This window comes from Perca fluviatilis, chromosome 14 (assembly GCF_010015445.1).
Source record: "Perca fluviatilis chromosome 14, GENO_Pfluv_1.0, whole genome shotgun sequence".
Classification (NCBI taxonomy): domain Eukaryota; kingdom Metazoa; phylum Chordata; class Actinopteri; order Perciformes; family Percidae; genus Perca; species Perca fluviatilis.
In genome coordinates, this window is record NC_053125.1 from 12,385,211 (window position 1) to 12,404,664 (window position 19,454).

The window sequence follows — 19,454 nt, forward strand, 5'->3', positions numbered from 1 at the left end:
AACAAACTTAGCTTTGAATGGCTTAGCTTAGTTTAGGACGGGCTCAGTTAAACCACAACTTGTGTGTTTACTCACCCAGTGAAAACACATAATGACAATTCTTACTGACTAACTCTAACAAGTGTATTTCACAAAATCTGGCATGTCAAACTACTCGTTCAAATCATTCTGGTTGCATTCATCATCCTTTAGGTGTATTATTATAAAATGAAAGCCTTGCTGTGATGTAATATAATAATATAGTAATATAGTGATGCAATATAGTAGTGAAAAGATTTGGTGGTCACACCATGACTACTGTTTCCATACTGTAGGTGCAGTTTGCCAGTGGAGCAGACAGCGTGGTCCAGTACATCTATTACCAGCCCATCATCCACCGCTGGAGAGAGACCGACTTCTTCCCTTGCTCCGTCACGTGTGGTGGAGGTAAGCATAGCGTTGCATTGTTGACTCATCTGCTAAGAAAGCTGTGATGCTGAAAAGTTATTTCCTGTGGCAGATAAAGGAGAACATATTTGATAAATGCTTCATGTTGAAATACTGCTCCACTAAATGTGTTTTGATGCATCACTTTAGTGTCCATTTATGTTTTTTTTTTTTTTTTTGTCTGTAGGTTACCAGCTAACCTCAGCAGAGTGCTTTGACCTGCGGAGCGGCCGGGTGGTTGTGGATCAGTATTGTCATTATTACCCAGAGAACGTCAAACCCAAACCCAAACTCGAGGAGTGCAACATGGAGCCCTGCCTGGCCAGGTTAGAGACTGGACAAAAACTCTTTAAAAAATGCAAACTATTTAAATTTATGTTAATGATCTGTCAACAGCAGTTTGTGTTATTTTAAATCCTCATTTCCTTAATTGATTCTGCCTTTTAGTGACGGCTACAAGCAAATCATGCCGTATGACCTCTACCACCCCCTGCCTCGGTATGTACTCCCAACTGTGAGGACAAATAATAACACAACTATTGACATTTACCAATCTCCATGATTGACTTCATGACTTCCCTTCATGATTTCAGATGGGAGAGCAGTCCCTGGACCGCCTGCTCCACCTCGTGCGGAGGAGGACTCCAGAGTCGCTCGGTGTCCTGCGTGGAGGAGGACATGCAGGGTACCATCACTCCCACAGAGGAATGGAAATGTCTCTACTCCCCCAAGACAGCTATACTGCAGCCCTGTAACACCTTTGACTGCCCCACCTGGCTGGCACAGGAGTGGTCGCCCGTAGGTGCCCTTTTTCCATTATTATCACTGGTTATTATTTTTTTACACCGTATCAAGTCAATATAAGGCCAAGAAAATGAAGTTTAAAGGTCACACTGAGCCTTAATTGATTACAGTTGTTATTTTGTGAGGTGCTGTAAAGCATCACATAACTAGAAATGTTGAGAAAGGTCAGCTAAAAAGGCAGAGTAACCAAATGTAAATAAGTAGATGTCTCGAAGTCAAATATTAGCAAACGTTTAATTTGTCTTTTGCGTCTGTGAATCACCACAGTGGGTCTTAATTAACCCTTGGAATTAGAAGAAGTAAAAATGATTAATGATTAATTGTTCTGGGGTGAAACAAAAATATACTCTGCAGACAGCCTGACCCGTGATTCGGTCGTCTCTTCAGACATCTATCAGCATTTCCAACATGACAGGAACACTTGCAACTGCTTAAGTTAAAACGCAACCTCGCTGTGTGAGTCAGAGTAGCACTGCTGACCTCAGTGTGAATGTCCTCTCTTGAACACACCATCCAAAACATACACACAAGTCTTTAATTATAACCCCAAAGTCAACAGCACATAAACTCATACTCAGTTTATCGGGGTGGTGCATCGGGATCATTTTACACTTCCGGTTGGTTACTTATTTGGTGGAGGTGCTGTTACATTAACCATAAATATCCTCATGCAACTTCCTCGTGGGTATTTTTCAGCCTCCCCAGTTAAACAGGCACAAGCAGAGGCCCAGGGAGTCAAATTTGCAGCCCTTCAAAAAACCTGGGATGCTGTTTACCTAGCACATTCTTCCTTGTGAACTTGCCTTTAAATGCTTGTTTTGGCAGCGGAAACACAAAGTTCACTCCTGAGCACACAGCTGCAGGGATTTGGGAAGGAGTCTTTCTTTACTTCCCTTGAGTCAAGGGCTCTCTGTCAAACACAAGCAAAGAGATGTAACCATAAGAGTTATCATCAGTAATTTATAGACTATATCTGCTGAACTGTCCTGTCACCACCAGTGCACGGTGACCTGTGGGCAGGGTCTGCGCTACAGGGTGGTGTTATGCATCGATCACAGAGGACTCCATGCTGGAGGTTGCAACCCCACCACCAAACCCCACATCAAGGAGGAGTGCCTGGTGACTGTGCCCTGTTATAAATCCATAGGTGGGTTAGATTTTTGGGATGTTTCTTTTTTTTATTTGATCATGTTTTAACCACCAACCCGTATTTCTAAAATAAATGTGTCATGTGATGGTTAACTTTTGATGGTGATTTGCTCTAGATACGCTCCCAGTTGAGGCAAAACCTGTGTGGCATAAGCAGGCCATAGAGCTGGAGGAGGAGATCAGTGTTACTGAGGAACCGACGTGAGTACCAGACACCCACATATGCATGCATAGATAACTTTTGTTATGATTTGATACTATAAATAAAATTGAATTGAATTGAATTGAATTGAATACACACACACACACACAAAAGTCGGATCAAATAGAAATATCTCTATTTGCTGCTTTCTTCTACTGAAAGCAGTAGGAACTGCAATTCAAACTTGTAAAAATATGCAATTCTGCTTATATTTAATGGCACTCTGGACTAGAACCATATACCTGTAATTTACTGCCAGAGGTGAATGTTCTGTTAAAACCATCACAGGTGTTGGGGCCTTATACAAAAAGTAAGTTAGGAAGGTGCAACTGGTAAAGCTGTAAATTACTCTGAAGCTTCATAACCCGTAAAAAATAATTACTGTCACTCTGCAGGGATAAAGAAGCAAAAGTCAGATCCCAGATACACAGTTTTAACAACAGTTTTCACAACCCAGAGCTTAGAATTTTCCTGGAGGGGAAACTGAAGTAGACAGGGCCCTGTGCTGCCATGAAACCACCGTAGTATCGTGGTTGTGTTAATGTCAACGGCCATTTACAAGAACTTGGAGTCAGAATGTACGCCTGGAGCCCCCATTTTTCCCCTGGCAAGTTTTTAAAATATGCACCAGTTTGGGTGCATGTGTTTGAACACCTGGGTATGCTAAATATTTGTCAAGTAGAGTAAAGAAGAATTCCCCCTTGCTGAAGTTAGATGCTGTTTTGCTTCAGTGAAGGTATGAATCGTCAGTTCTAAGTAATGAATATGCTGGATGAGGTTATTGAAAGTAAAAGGGGAGGCTGAAGGTGAAAGCGGAAAAACATCTTATTGGGACCAGCGGAGGGTTCAGTCACTGACTACCAGCATTACCTCAGCAAGCCTCAGATGTTCCAGATGTTCTTGTCCCACATATCAATTGACTAATAAAGGCTGTCCTCTGAAGATGGACAATGTTTGGACTCTACCCAGTGTCTTGCATGACTTGCATTAGCGACCATGTTAGCCAGTTCAAAACATCTGTTACTTTGACTTATCTTTGGAGAGAGAAAGTGGGAGGGGAGAGAGAGAGAGAGAGAGAGAGAGAGATAGACATGCCAAAACATATGATTTTGCTCTATTGTTTTTTTTTTTTTGCTTCAAAAGCACATAAATATGTGTATAATATGCAGTCATTCACACGCCAACAACAATATCTGCCTACCATATGGGGCCAGGTTACGGATGTGAGAGGAAAGAGAAGGATATTTCTGTGTTAGACTTATTGCACCTCCATCGCCAGGCCTTATGCCTGCCCTGAGCCACTGCTGTGCAACTGCTTGAAAAATTAAAAAATAAAATATTTCCACTGATTCAAATTTTAACTAAAATGATTAGCATGGAGCTTTGGCGGATATCACAAAAATGTGTTGTTTCCATCCACGAACGAAATCCCGATTGTTTTAGAACTGACAGATGTACTTTAACGCATGAAGATAAACATTTCTGTGGGTTCGCTTGTTGACTTTGTTGCTTGTGTTCCAAGGTCTAACTGCTGGTGATTCATTTGTTTGTCCAAAACACAACGAGTCCTTGAGCACTCATAAAGAGCCAACTTTGCTGTAATTATGAGCTCTTTATTGAGGCATCTTATAAAACAGCAGGGTGGTGTTGTGTTGTGGTCAGACTGCTTAACCGAGGAAGAATGCTGCACATTGGTGCAAGCTGCCATGTTACCTCTGTGAAATACATGTACACTGATAATGTATGGTGGAGGAAACTACTTTGAGAGTTTTATAAACCCAGAGAGTGCAACTATTTACAGTTACAGATAGGCTGAATGTTGGCTTAATGTACCATCAGTGTTACCTTCAATCATATTCCCATTTTGAATAAAATGAATACAAGAGCAAAAAGAATACACATTTTTTTCTTAACACCATACTAAAAAAACACTGAAGAGACTTTATCATACTCGCACAGTGAGCTACAGAGCTAAGTTAGTCTGTATGATGTAGTGGAAATTACAAATCACTTTGCTGGTTCAAATTGTAGTCAATTGCTGGGAAACTACTGATCCCGTCAGGGACAGTGGTGATTCAGTGTGAAAGATTAGTTTGTATAAACTGAACACCTCTAATATGATGTTGCCAAAAGAAACAGTGATGAGCTGGGCCCTGAAGAGGACAGTTGCTGAATGTTGTAAACATTTGGGCTGCCTCCAACCACTTTGTATTCATGATCAGGTGCATAGCTGGGTGTAACGAGAACACTAGAGTAAAGACGATTAAACACGGACCCTTCTGCAAAAGCATGTGATATGAAATGCTGTTTGGTCTTTATATCTGCATATTCCAAAAAAAACAATAATCCCAGTGCTACATTATTCTATAGGTATACGTAATGGACACAAAGGTGACATGAAACGGCATCTATGCTCTCTCCAATCAGACTTGAATATTATTTAATCATTATGGACATTCTGGAAAACACATCATCAAGTAAATTCCCCCTCCTTGATCCTTTTAAAGAACTACACTTTTTATTTTGGCCAACCTGAAGATCAAGAGGGATTCTGTCTCACACTTTCCAGATTCATTATTTCTTTCTTCTAACACTCTCACAAAGCTATTTAGGGGGTGACAGTGCAGTTTCTGGACTCTAAAACTCACCCAACCTTAACAGGCCTTTAGGCATTCATGATCTCGCACAGTGATCTACAAGTATTTCCTTCTCTGATCCATTCTTTAAGATGAGGAAGGATGCGCATGAAAGCTGTTTATCCAAGAATGGCTTCATCCTAATGCTTCACAGCTGCTCAATTAACCACAGCAGGACTGGATTTCATAAATACTCAAGTTTTTTTTTTTTTTTTTTTTTTAACTTAGCAGTAAATGACTTCAATCTGTATACATGGGGAATGCACAAAAACCTGTGACTGTAACTACTTTCAGGTCAGCATTGGTTTGGAAACAGCCTGTATGTGAAATATACTAACTAAATGAACAGCATATTGTTTAGATTTGTATGTGTGCAATTAATCATCCCGTTTGGGTTGTCTTAAACCTGCTGCCTCTCCTATCCAGCTTCATCCCTGGTCCGTGGCAGCCCTGCAGCAGGACATGCGGTGCTGGGACCCAGCGACGGACCATCAAGTGCCAGGTCCTGCTGTCCTTCTCCCAGACAGTTGCTGACCTGCCCGATGACGAGTGTGAGGGGGTAAAACCTGCTACGAGTCAGCCCTGCTACCGTACTCCCTGCTCTGGTGTTTCGGGCCAAGGAAAAGAGAGCCAAAAGGAGGGACAGGAAGAGGAGGGTGGGGAGATACCTGAAAAAGAAGAACTACACGACTGGGAGTATGAGGGGTTTACGGAGTGCTCAGAGAGTTGTGGGGGAGGTATGGATCATTATTGACCTTTTTAATATAAGAAAGTAAAGAAAAACTTTGTTAACTCACTTAATTGTACAAATACAGCAAATACATTATATTGCTTACAGTAGTTTGAATGCACTGTAAATCCTGGAGGCAACCCCCACTCCGTCAGTTTCACTGAATTTTTCCCAGTTGCTGTATTAAAAAGAAATTTCAGAGCAGTAAACGGTGACCTTATGTCAGTGGATGACCAAAGCCATGCCAGTATGGCCTTTGAAGTAGAAGTAAGTTGTATGATATTAGATGATAATGGATGGAATCCCAATTTCAACCCTAAAGGTCATACATCAGTGACTCTCACAGCGGCAGTGAATGCAGCGCCAGACAGAGCCAGCTTTCCTAAACATCCTGCCAACATTCGTTGAGGCCCACTTTAATCTCCCCACCTCCACACCCAAGCCTCTATGCCTGAAATGTGTGTCTGTGTGTTAAATGTGTGCATGTGTAACTTCATTTCTTCACATGGGCGTAGACCTTTGTCAACGTCTGTGTGTGCGCTCACCCAAACCTAACAAACTCCCATTCGGGGGATGATTACAGAGTGGTATCGGATGTCACATACACACCCTGAGGGCGGCGCTCCTGTGGACCATCACACCACCGTGGCGTTTGAAGTGCCTGCTTCACTGTTATTGTCCCCAATGTTCGAAGCAGACGCCGAGATTTATGTTACGTTGCTTTTAACATGACCTGACATCACACCCTAAAAGTTTTTTTTCCCACAGTTCAGGCCAGAACTTACTCAGACAGCTGTACTGTTTTCATGTTCATTGTGCCCCAATAGGTACATCCCTTGCTTGCTTTCATTGAGGGGCCAAATATCTGGCTTCATTGCAGTGTCTGCTTGCAATATTCTATGCTAATATGATGGGAGGGTTATATTATTGGAGAGATGCTAAACAAGCATTTTTGGCATTCTTTTTAAGAAGATATGGTGCAGCAAGTATACACATTTAAAAAAGGTGAAAGCACTTATGATTGAAACGTGCAATAGCTCATGGTTCTTTTGACTGCTCGGTGCTGTCTAATCCCAGGTGTGCAGGAGGCTGTGGTCATCTGCCTGAACAAGCAGACCAGGGAGGCAGCAGACCAGAGCCTGTGTGTGAGCTCCCGTCGGCCCCCGCAACTCCTGCAGGACTGCAAAACTCAGCCCTGCCCACCCAGGTAACGTACAACACAGACAACACATCATTATCATTCAGACATTGTTTAAAATGGTTTGTGCATGGACATTAAAATAGACTTGATTGATGGATGCAGTTAAACTGAGGCGGACATGTGTTTTTTTGGAAAAAAGGATTTGGCTGCATTCAAGAAGAAAATATTAATTAAAAACAGGACTGAAATCTGGCTCTACTCTTTATTAGTTTGCCAAGACTGTAACCTAGCGAAATATGCAATATAGGGAGCACGGACATTCGTGTACCATTTCCCAGATTATCCCTGGGTTCTACACCTGGAACTCCTTAACTTTCAGACTATCAAAAAACACACATTGCACTAGTTGAATCAATTAATCTCTACTAATCACTGGTTGTGTACAAAAGAGATTCAAATCCTTCTAATCCACTACATGATCCTTCTCAGTTTAAACCACATGTGCCAATTAAATCACCATTTAGGCCACCTAGGTCCAAGTAGCAGAAGGACAGAAATGGATGGTTGTATCATTGAGAGCATGAAATGTAGCCAGTGAGACAGCTTGTTGAACCTGGTCAGAATCAGACATTAAGTAGAGATCAGGTTTCAGTGGTGGCTGTACCTGCCAGGCTGACATGAAATAGTCCTTGGAAGATCTGCCCATTACATTATAAAATATGTTTGTCTACGAAGTTAACATTTGGCCTGATATGAGGCACAAAGAATCCTCATGAAGTGTCCAAAATGAAAAAGGTTTATCCTCTGGGGAGTATGAATGTGCTTTATTACCACCATAACAATCTGTCCATTAGATTTTGATATTTCTTCCATATAAATTGTGGTGCTAGAAGAAATGTCAGGCAGTCACCAAAAACATATAGATTCATCCTCTAGGTATCATGAATGTTATTGGAAAATTTAATGAATCAGATTATTAGTTAAGATCCTACTTTGACACTTTGACCTTAGGGTGACTCCAAAGTAAAAACTATTGAGTGTCGAAAATGGAAGGGATTTATCCTCTGGGGAGCATAAATGTGCTTAACAAATTTCATGGTGATCTACCCAATAGATGTTGCTATTTGTCATTGAAAGGAACATTTCAGTTCATGGAAATCTTGGCCATTGGCTTCAGGGGAAGGACATTCCTGATTTTGAAGTAGTCAGAAGTTCAGGAAATCACTAAAACCATTGTAATTGTCCTCTGGGAACCACAAAAACCCTTGCTAAATTCCAAGAAGAAATCATTGAAATACAACTATGATGTCAGTTCTGTGTGGGCGCCCAGATAGCTCAGTTGGTAGAGCAGGCGCCCATATATAGAGGTTAACTCTTCGACGCAGCGGACCTGGGTTCAATTCTGACCAGCAGCCCTTTGCTGCATGTCATTCCCTCTTTCTCTCCCCTTTCATGTCTTCAGCTATCCTGTCAAATAAAGGCCTAAAATGCCCAAAAAAATATCTTTAAAAAAAAAAAAAAAAAAAGTTGGTAGATGTAGCCTACACTATTAAGCTTTAATTCCAAGCTTTGCATATTTTTTTTTGTGTTAAGCAAGCAGTGTTAATCCAACTATCATCCGATCGGGCATCAATTTGGAATACAGGGGATGAACAATGAGCACACAGAATTCATCAAAATGAAATACCTGAATGGTTAACTAGCATAATGGCATGATGTTTAATATAACGAAGCCATGGCTAAACGGTGAGTGGATTTTGCGGTAGGCCACACGTTTCAAGTTAACACCGTGCACAGTGTCGGTGTTCCACCACTCACACTCTTGTCAGAAAACCCAGAGGCTTGCAGCCTGCCCTTGCCTGTTTTTCCAGGCCTTGAGTCTTGTTTTCAGGCACAACAAACGCTGTATTGGACTTGTTTCCTTTGGCCCTTTACTCCCTCCCCGAGGCCTCCTCACCCTCCCATATTAAGCTACACTCTTTGGATTCTGTTCCCTCTGAAGGGAAACAGCCATAGGATTTGGCTTTGAGTATAGTACCGGTCCAGAAACCGGCTTCATTCCCAATTCTCCTCAGTCCCTGGACCCTTGGGGAAATATGAATAGTTTTGAAATATCACCTAATCTTTCAAGCAAGAAGTAAAATCGCTGCCATTTTGGTGAAAGCCAAAGCTTTGAGATGCCTTTAAAGGCATAGCGACTAGTAAAACACATGCCACATCAATTTTAAAATTGGAATAAAAGTGCTCAGAAAACTTTGATGCTGGATTCATCACCCTGTATCAAATTGTGCTAGATAACAAAAGGTTTTTGGTACTATATATATATATATATATATATATATATATATATATATATAGTCAGAGAGAGAGAGAGGTCATTGGGAAAATGCAAGTGAAGAAGTTATGCCATAGGGGTTTCTCAAATATAACTAAATTCAGTGGGAGATGTAATATTTCTTGATCTTCCAGGATCTGGCCCCATGAATCACTCTTTTTGTTTTCACTCGTATTCACTTTCATGAATTTCACTTTCATGAATTTACACATTCATAAGACTGCAAGAGTGTCCTCTCATGGGATCAAGTCAAAACATCAAGCACTCTGACTGAACTCCTCCTGACTGCACTCTTTTATAGATTAGATAATGGGGCTACATATACATGTACACAAAAGATAAAGTATGGTGATTAATCAGGAACGGTAAAGGTTAAGAGTTGAAAACGCAGCATTAAATTGAAATTATAATGCCTTACTCTTAAATCAAAAACTAATGTGTCAAGAAAAATACATGTGAAATTTAAAAACAGAAGTAACCTGGTGTTTGGCTGGTTTGATGTTATAAACATTGTGTTCACAGGTGGGAAACAGAGGAGTGGAGTTCATGCTCTGCTACCTGTGGGGTTGGTCTGATGACCCGCACTGTGGCATGCACTCACCGGCCCTCTCGGGACAGTAACCGTACTGAGGTTTTGAGGGATGAAGACTGTCAGAGCCCCAAGCCCAACCCTGTCCAAGCCTGCAACCGCTTTGACTGCCCTCCTATGTGGGAAACGCGTGACTGGGGCCAGGTAAAGGATCTTACTTAGGAAGTTCACCACTATAAATGGCCCAGCAATTAGACTGAAGCGTGTAGCACATATTGCTAATGTAACCCCTGGCACTTCTGTATTTTTGTAGTGCTCCCAGAGCTGTGGTGGTGGATTTCAAAGGAGGCAGGTCCTGTGCAAACAGCGGTTGGCAGATGGCAGCATCCTGGAGCTGCCTGACACCTTTTGCCCCTCCAAGGGCCCCGCAAACCAGCAGCCCTGTGCCAAGCAAGAGTGTCCACCTCAATGGGTGACAACTGACTGGTCCCAGGTAGGCTTTGCTAAGGCACCAACATACCTTCTTTTTTTTTTCTTCTTTTTTCTTAAATGGTCAAAATTAAAATGTCATGCCGTAACATGCAACTTAACGTGAGGAGATGGACAGGATATGAAGAGATAACTGGGTTTAAAATTTATTGTAACAACTGGAATGTATGTTTGTGTTTAAAGTTCAATTCAAGATTGTCATGGCTTCATGTATTTACATACATAAAAACAGTACAAGTTGTTAGTTAAAACAATATCAATCATAAAAACAGTAACAATAAATAGTTAGATAGTATGGCTAAGAAATATCCATTAAAAGAGCTTATTGTACTGGTGTATGTAAAAGTGCAATTGTGCAAACATAAAGTTGAAAAACAAAATGCATAATATACTATATACCAGTGGTTCCCAACCTTTTTTCCTTGGCGCCCCCCCCTACTCATGTCTAAGAAAACCTGAGCCCCCCCGAAACCGAAGTTGAGGTAACTCTCGAGATAGAGCCTTACTTTCTTTTTTGATACAAAGGACTTATCAGCACTGTTATGTTTCTCCGCCATGTTTCTTTCATAAAATAGTGATGCCGTGGCGGCAGGAAAAACGAGAATACAACAAAATATATAGTTTTCATACAGACTTTTGTATACATTATATATTCTAGTGTATTATCATAATTTGTTTAACATGTGCAAATATTTTTTTCCCTCTTTTTCCCTCAACCTCAAACCAGATAAAGACTTGCGCCCCCCTGTAATCTTTGCCGCCCCCCCTGGGGTGCTATATAATATATATATATATATATATATATATATATATATATATATATATATACAAAATATGCTTGCATTTATGTTCTCTGTTATTATCTTACAATATATGTGTTTATTTGTCTAGTGTTCAGTGACCTGTGGAAATGGCATTCAGAGACTACAGGCAGTCTGCAGAAGACAAGGGGAAGATAGGGGACATGTGATCGTAGACTCTGAGAACTGTTCCCTGATGGCCCGGCCCACCAAAATCCGGCCATGCTCCCTTAGGCTCTGTGAGAGTAAGAGACCCTCTGTTTGGCTTTATTTTTTTTAATTTGTACTGCTAAGAGAGAGGAAATTGATGGAAAGATATGTTAGAAAGCAAAGACAAACATTCCATAGCTAAGTTGTTTCAATCAAAATGGCTTGAAAATGTACACAAACGCACAGAAGTACAGATAGCACAGAGATAATAATTATGCCATTCACCATTTTATCTCAGATTCTGTCAAGCCCGATCCCACCATACTGGCCCAGAGAAAGGTGTATATCCAGTTGAGGAAGGGCAAAAAGTTACAGATGGTAGTGGGAGGCTATGCCTACCTGCTCCCCTGGACAACTGTGGTTCTTCGCTGCCCAACCCGACACTTCCGCAAAGGCTACATCCGATGGTTGAAGGAAGGAAAGCCATTGGCCGGACTCCCACACCTCTCCATAACATCACTAGGATATGTGAAGATTCAGCAGGTTCGTGCATCTGATGCCGGGATATACACATGCGTTGCAGGACAGGCCAAAGAACATTTTGTCCTACAAATCATTGGCAGCAAGCAGAAGCTCTCTGTTCCGGAGACATGGCTCCTCGCGGGTGGACGACAAAAGGTTGGGCAGCCAGATGTGGCCTCAACAGGGGAAAGATTTCCAGAGCTACCCATCTCCCTCAACCAATATGACAACATTGTTGAGCATTTGCTTGAACTCAAAGGCTCTCTCCAAGATGTAAAAGACACTGCTGATAAAACACACTCCAGTGAAAAGAACAGGTCGACCCTGGAGGATGAGAGAACAGGCTCAGAACTTCCAAGCCTGCTCGTACTCATCGCCGATACCCACAGGCTAGATGAGATCATGCATAACCTCTCTGAAGGCCACGGAGGGCCAAGGGGGGAACAACTCATCGCACAACTGCTGAGTGAGCTCATTGTGACACAAGTTGAAACCAATGAGTCTACTCTTCATCCCCCGGAAAGTGCAGAATCCTCCACGCAAGGGCCTCTCCTTTATAAACCGAACATCAAAGCCCACACGTCCAGGCCAAGAAATCCGGTGATAATCCAACGGCCCAGGAAGCTCGGATTGGTACCGTCGCCTGAAATGATAGCTCATGTGGGAGTGCCAGTTTTGCTGCAGAAACCCATTGCTAGTTTGGAGCTGAGATGTGAGGCACTGGGGGACCCTGAACTATCCCTGACATGGACAAAGAATGGAAAAGAGTTGCACTACAACAGCAGGTAAGAACTACTCTTTAACGTGACCCTTTTTGTGTGCAAAAGCGTCAACAAAACTGCCGATTTTCTTGTGTAAAAGTAGCTGATTGAGTGGTTGCGTTGTTTTTGTGTTGGCAGAGTAGGCCTGTTGTCCACCGGCTCACTGAGGATCCAGTCTCCAAGCAAGGTGGATGAGGGTCTGTACACCTGCACTGCCAGGAACCGTCTTGGAGCTACATCTCTTTCGTCTTGGCTGCAGATTACATGTAAGGTCCACAAAGGCAGAATATTGCTGCAAGTGTGTTTTGAATAAACTTTAACTCTGGCCAGATAATGGTTAGTTTAGCCTCTGGAGTGATTCCATAAAGTTATTCTGTGTGAATAATAATCATCCAAACATTCAAAACTTTATTTTAAGTCAAGCTCCCAAGGTTTCGAAAAAAAAATAATATATGAATATAAAACGAAGCACAAGACATCTAGAACTTTTTGTTAGGGTTATGATAAAAAAAAAAAAACGTTTTTGACCTAATGTCAAGTTGAGTTAGACCTAATATAATTTCATGTATTCCAGTTTTCATTAATATGTGTTGTTCTTTTGTGGTTCAGGCTTAGAGATTCTGGGAAAGCATTATTTTCAATTGTGAAACACACACACCTAGGCATAACCATAGACACCGATATATACTGTAAGCTTTTACATACCCTGGTGGCTAAGTCAGTGATGGGGAATGTCCGGAGCATGCCACAGCTCGGGTCGTCTCCTCGAAGCACGATCAGTCGCGACCTCGCTGCATTCTCATCAAAGCACCGACGCTGCCGGGTTTCCTGATGCTCCGGCACTTTTCCCTCCTCATACGACAACAATTAGAGGTTCCAGGCAATGTTTCAAAGAAGATTAAGTAGGTGCATCCCCGTTCGCCTAATCTAAACAGAGGATAACAGGGTTTAAAGATGCTGAAAAATGTCCAAACTGCAATTTCTTATTTTTTAAATCAAACTCTGTTTGAAGTCGTGTCTGATGGATGCACTTCAGAAATCTTAAGAATGCAATTCCAAGTACGTTTACAGGGAAATTGAACTTGAACTCTTGGAAAGTGCAGTCTTATTTCTGAAAGTATGCCACTTCTAAAGATACACGCCAAAGAATCACGATTTTCTTTGTAATGCAAAGACAACATGTAGTGCTGCTAAAATAATAGGAAGAAAGAACACATTAAGACTTGTTTTATCTGAATTGAGAAAACCATAACTGACTCCACATCACGACTATTATTGTTTCTACCAGGCAATACAAAAGTGTCTTCAGCTACAACCGATTGTATTTGGTGTGTTTGCTTTAAAATTGTAACACATTAACAGAGAGGACACTGAAACTATTATCAGCAACATACAATACAGATTAAAAAGACAAGTCTATAGCTTTTGATTTCTGCAGTATCCAAGACCACTAAATATTGCTTGTTTTATTTTATTTTCAGATTTCAAAGGAAGAAATTGTGTGGGAGCCAGTGGCCCTATTTGCTCTGAGAGGAGTAACAGCAGCAAGTCAGCTGAGCTGTGTAATGGACAAGCCTGCCCCCTCAGGTAACTTGCTACTACTACTACTACGTGCTTGTCCAGATGGACACTTTGAATATTACTGTAGATTTGATAAGACCAGTTACCACTGCCCTCTTTACTTGCATTCCATTTCCTTTTTGAGTCTGTGAATATTTGACTACTTTGGGACCCATTAAAACAGCTGGACTTTCTGATAAGCATATCAACTCTATAAGTTTTTGTCCACCCTTCCTCCTGTGGTGGGATTAGGTGGCAGGTGTATCCTTGGTCGCCATGCTCAGCCAGCTGTGGAGGTGGCTCCCAGACCAGGAGTGTCCGCTGCATGAAGGGTCCTGAGGGCAGATCAAGAGAGATGGAGAGCCAGCACTGCCTTGGCACGGGAAGGAGACCCTCTGACACTAGGCTATGCAACCAACTGCCCTGTGCCAGATGGGCCACTACCCACTGGGGAGCAGTGAGTATACTTACATTGACAGCAAATACATCTCATAACATCTACATGGACTGGGTCAAGGCTGTATATTTGTGCAAAACACAATTTACCTCAGAAACTGTGTGCCTTCTCACGGACAGTTAATTTGAGGTAGTTTATCAACTGCGGAATAACTGGCACTTTAGGTGTTCATTTTTTTTCCAAATGGAGGAGGAACCAGCTGCTGCAAAGCTGTAAAATGGTTGTAAAATTTCCCTTTTAAGGGGTAAAGCACTCTGCTAATCTTTTATTTTATTTTAGTATATTTGTTGTAGTTAGGGAAGTCCCTTTTTGTCTGTTAACTCTTTCACGTATTTCCCAATTATGAGAATTTCCCAGAGTGAAAATCCCATTGGGTTGCATAATAGTTAGAAAAAAAAGTAGCTTATGTAGCTTATGAGGCAAGGTTTAGGTTTAAAATGTGAAATTCAGTCACAGTGGGTATGCTTTAAAATGGCAAAATCACAAGAGGGAAGTTACTAGCAGAAACGTGTTTTCAATCTAAAAGCTGAACTTGCTGTAATCTCCTCCTTTAGTGTAATGGTCAATGTGTGGGTCCCAGTTTGGCCACACAGCACCGCCATGTTTACTGCCAAGACACAAATACCACCAAAGTCCCCTACAGGATGTGCAGTGGACTCCAGAGGTAAATATGAATATCACAAGATATATATTATACATATGAATGATGCTGATGTACAATAAAAAGTACAGTGATACCTCATGTTACAGTGACAAAAACACTGAACAACACTGAACACTGACAACTTTTAGACCCATTAAAACATATGTGCGGGCGCCTGGATAGCTCACCTGGTAGAGCGGGCGCCCATACATAGAGGCTTACTCCTCGACACAGCGACCGCGGGTTTGACTCCGACCCGCGGCCCTTTGCTGCATGTCATTCCCAAGGGGGTAAGCTTCGCTTCAGAACTCGAACCTCCGATGGCGCCATTTTGTTGCTACAAAGCGATCACCTCTTGTTAGCATTCCACTGACCGCCATTTTTTTTTTTACGTCACTTGACTGCGAATAACTTTACATCTGAAGCGTTTAAAGACTCTATTTGTCCATTGTTTATTTCTAAAGAAACACGACAATGTATAAAAGGCTCCATTACCTTGTACCTCACGTTATGGCTCCGTAGCAGACGTTTTTGTAAAAATAGGCTAACGATTGTGTCATAACCAAGTGACTTACTTTCGCACAGTAGAGGAATTACCGTATAGTACATGAGAAGCTTGCAGGCAGTTTCGACTTACATTAGCTGTTTAGGTTTAATTACTAATGTTAACTAGCATGTTAGTTAGCAATAATTAGCCTGTGCCTATGTTATCTCCTTACATATACCTACGCTCTCCGTCTCTGTAAGATTGGGAATGATTGAGATTTCTCTTGGCACAGCTACCAGAAGACTTACAACTTTCAGACACGTTGCTCACGTCACATTTACGTTGTCTCTGTCAGTTGGAGGCTGCGCAGTAAAGCAAGGGATCACCGCAAAAGTGCTTCTAATATCCTTCACTGGTCTCCGTCCAGAGCAACGGGATCTATTGGTCCATTATATATATGTCAATGGTCATTCCCCCCTCTCTCTCCCCTTTCAAGTCTAAGCTGTCCTATACAAATAAATGCCTAAAATGCCCAAAAAATAATCTTTAAACATTTTTTATAAATAACCTATGTGTGTTTGTATTTGTAGACCCAGCTCCGTGAAGAATTGCTCCGCAGAGGCCTGTGCCCTTCACTGGCGTGTAAGCCCGTGGACGCAGTGCACTGCCACCTGTGGGCGGCACGGTTTCCAGTCACGCCAGGTGACATGTGCACACCGTCGAACTGGAAAGGCCACACGTGAACATCACTGCATGTGGAGGCCTCGCCCTCCCAGCTGGCAGAGGTGCAATATTTTGTCCTGTGGCAGAGGTGAGAAAAAGTTGCACTGGTTGCAAAATGGACAAGGTCACTCAATTGTGAAATGATCCTGAGTTTATTATAAGCTGTAGAGCATATTCAAACTAACTGTGCTTTGCATAGGACATTTAAGAATCAACATATGCAGGGGAGAAACAAATCCTGACGATATCCTGAGTACAGTACAGTTTGTTGCTGCCATGATCACACTAACTGCATGTTTCGAAGGTCTTGCCCTAATTGGAGTGGAAGAATAACTTGGATTGGAGCTAAAATTAAATTGTAAAATCATAAATATTATTGCCAGGATAATTTGTGCAAACACTTCATCATGGCACATTACATTCCCTTATTGGGCCCAGTCCATAATTCATATAGTTTGGGTTTCACGTGCTGAGGTTTGGAAGCATCGGTTTCTAAAATTTCTGGCACCCTATTATAAAACAAGTGAAATGAACTTTGCTTGTGGTACTCACAATTTAAAAAAAAAAAAAAAAAAGCTCTGCAACTTCAGGTATTCCCTGAAACAATGTCCCCCTTACTTTGAATGACCCACAGACTATCAAAACAGTTTACATTGGAAATATTATTACTGGGAGGACTTTTGCAAGTGGAATTTTGTCAGTGCTTTGAAAAGCACACATGAAATTCCACTAACCTCCATTGTAATTGGGTGGCAGAAGTTGGTATCTAGAATCCACTTCACATACTGTAAAACTGCATGGCTACAGACTACAGGGGGTTCCATCTTGGGGAGTGGGTTCGGGGGGGGCTTAAAGTGAGCATGAGTAGTAAACTGTAACGTCTGTGTATTCCAGCAGGAGAGTGTCGAGACAGCACGAGGTACTGCGAGAAGGTTCAACAGCTAGAGCTTTGTCCACTGCCCCAGTTTAAGAGCCGCTGCTGTCATTCCTGCCGAAACACCTGAGGCGGGGCCGTAAGACGAGGGCCATGGGCGACCTGGATAGGTCAGGGGAGATGCTCAGACAGCCAAAAGAGACTTGAAACCTCTATGCTCTATCCTCACACCCACAACTGTCTTCAATGACCAGTCTTGGATTAGGATACCTGAGTGTGGAAGAATGTTTGGATGGTCATACCGAGAGTGGTTGTGATCTACTTCCCTCAATGATCTCATGTGTGGGTTTGAATTTGAAAGTATTTGAGAGGAGTGATGCGTCTGTTAATGAAGGCTTCGGTTTTACTTCTTTCTTTTTCTAATCTGATGCTTTTGAAGCTTTCCTAAATTCTGCAAACGTGACTAAGATACCATTTCCATTGTGAGTAATAGGTTTCTATTGTGGTGACTGCATTGTACCATAAAGGGGAACTCATACAAGAACAAACTGTCCACATTAATGCTATCTGGTGTAGTTTCTTTGCTAAAAGAATTGGGTGGGGAAAAAAGTGCTGCGCCACTGTGTTCTATTGTAGCAACATCACTTCATCTCCAAAATAAGGTGCATATTATCATGCAATTTAGCTTCCAATACACAAATATGTAACTAATGTACTTTTTTTTCATTGATTGACTTCATACCCAGGGATTTTGGGTAGACCCCTGAGCTTTTGATAACCACTGGATAGTTGTGTGTTTGCCTTTATTGCAATGGTCTCCAAAACAGTGTTGATAAATAGTTGTAATGCTATTTGAGCTTTTATTATAGAGGTATGGGTAAACTCCTGTTTAAATGCAGCATAATGCTGCCTATAAAGGGGAAACGGCTAACATGTCTAAAAGGCTAATATTCAATAAATGATATACAGCCACATGTTAAATGGAGCATGATCTGTGCTATCGTTTGGGGTAATTCAGCACGTGTTGACCGTAACGATTGGTCAAGTCATTTGAAGAGGAAAGGATTTGGTATTGCAGGCGTAACTGCGTTTTTTGGGTAGAATAGAAAGTAGGACATGAAAAAGATTTATCTTGCATGGGTTGCACTATGAGGGTGTATGACTGAAGCAAGTCAATCTTTGGAAAAAAGACACTTATTTTGCACTCGACTCATCCAAGTCTTTGTTAAGAAAATGGCTTGTAGAGTATTTTTTTTTTAGTTTGTAAAGTTACATTGTTTATATATTTTGTTTTGTGATTTTGGTATTTCTTGGAACGATATTTGTTAAAATGTCCCTTTAACCACTTTGTGACCTTTTTAAATGCCTCTCCACCAAATTCTATTTTTGCTTTAGTGTGACATTTTAAGCAAAAACAACGTTACATTTGACAGTCCTTACGTAACTCTTCTTCTTTTCACAGATTTCAGTGTTGGTTGAACTTAAAACATGTAAGTAAGAACTCTGTGTTACATTTGGTTATTGGTTAAAACAGTAGGGAAGTTTTTAAAAGATCATCATTGATGTACCATACTTGTGCCAGATAGGCAGGGTTTGCACTTTTGACATGTAGTCCTGAGTTCATCATGTGTGCAACACATACGTTAGCCGATAACTTGGCCTTTCTAGGTGTGATTATTTGACTTTGTGAAAGACAAACATGATTAACATATTACTTATGCCTTTAAGTTATGTAGATATTTGTTTTGTCCTTAACTATTTATTTCATACGTGTTCCTGTGCATAGTTTTGTAAATAATTACAGGGGTTGGTTTTAAGTATTCATTTCCCTACAATTTATTGGTATTTGATGTGCATGCAATGGGGACCCTCTGCTGGTGAACTGATGTGTTGCGTCCTGCTCATGCCTGGTTTATTATTAAATAAAACCAAATACATTCCTTTTAGAATCTGTTTGTTGTGGTTTTCTTTTTCTTTTCTTTTCTTTTTTAATAAAATAAAACATCTGACCGTATTATCTAGGCAAAGTGCTCACA

At 41.3% G+C, this 19,454-nt stretch overlaps 1 protein-coding gene across 4 annotated transcripts in view; it reads left to right on the forward strand.

Moving 5' to 3' along the window:
- The window catches only part of LOC120572184 (ADAMTS-like protein 1), a 97,510-nt gene extending 78,143 nt beyond the window's left edge, over nt 1-19,367 (forward strand). For 2 of the 4 annotated variants that reach the window (XM_039821363.1, XM_039821366.1), the window contains 18 exons: nt 315-426; nt 614-752; nt 874-924; nt 1,020-1,224; nt 2,230-2,377; nt 2,496-2,580; nt 5,644-5,954; nt 7,025-7,154; nt 9,946-10,156; nt 10,266-10,445; nt 11,333-11,486; nt 11,690-12,698; nt 12,813-12,940; nt 14,156-14,261; nt 14,487-14,691; nt 15,246-15,355; nt 16,412-16,632; nt 17,439-19,367. In XM_039821363.1, the coding sequence (XP_039677297.1) occupies nt 315-426; nt 614-752; nt 874-924; nt 1,020-1,224; nt 2,230-2,377; nt 2,496-2,580; nt 5,644-5,954; nt 7,025-7,154; nt 9,946-10,156; nt 10,266-10,445; nt 11,333-11,486; nt 11,690-12,698; nt 12,813-12,940; nt 14,156-14,261; nt 14,487-14,691; nt 15,246-15,355; nt 16,412-16,632; nt 17,439-17,548 (3,615 nt within the window). In that variant the 3' untranslated portion in view covers nt 17,549-19,367. Of the gene's footprint in view, nt 1-314; nt 427-613; nt 753-873; nt 925-1,019; nt 1,225-2,229; nt 2,378-2,495; nt 2,585-5,643; nt 5,955-7,024; nt 7,155-9,945; nt 10,157-10,265; nt 10,446-11,332; nt 11,487-11,689; nt 12,699-12,812; nt 12,941-14,155; nt 14,262-14,486; nt 14,692-15,245; nt 15,356-16,411; nt 16,633-17,438 lie in introns of those variants that run through there. The other 2 variants (XM_039821364.1, XM_039821367.1) reach the window with 2 other exon arrangements.
- The last annotated feature ends 87 nt before the right edge of the window (nt 19,368-19,454 follow it).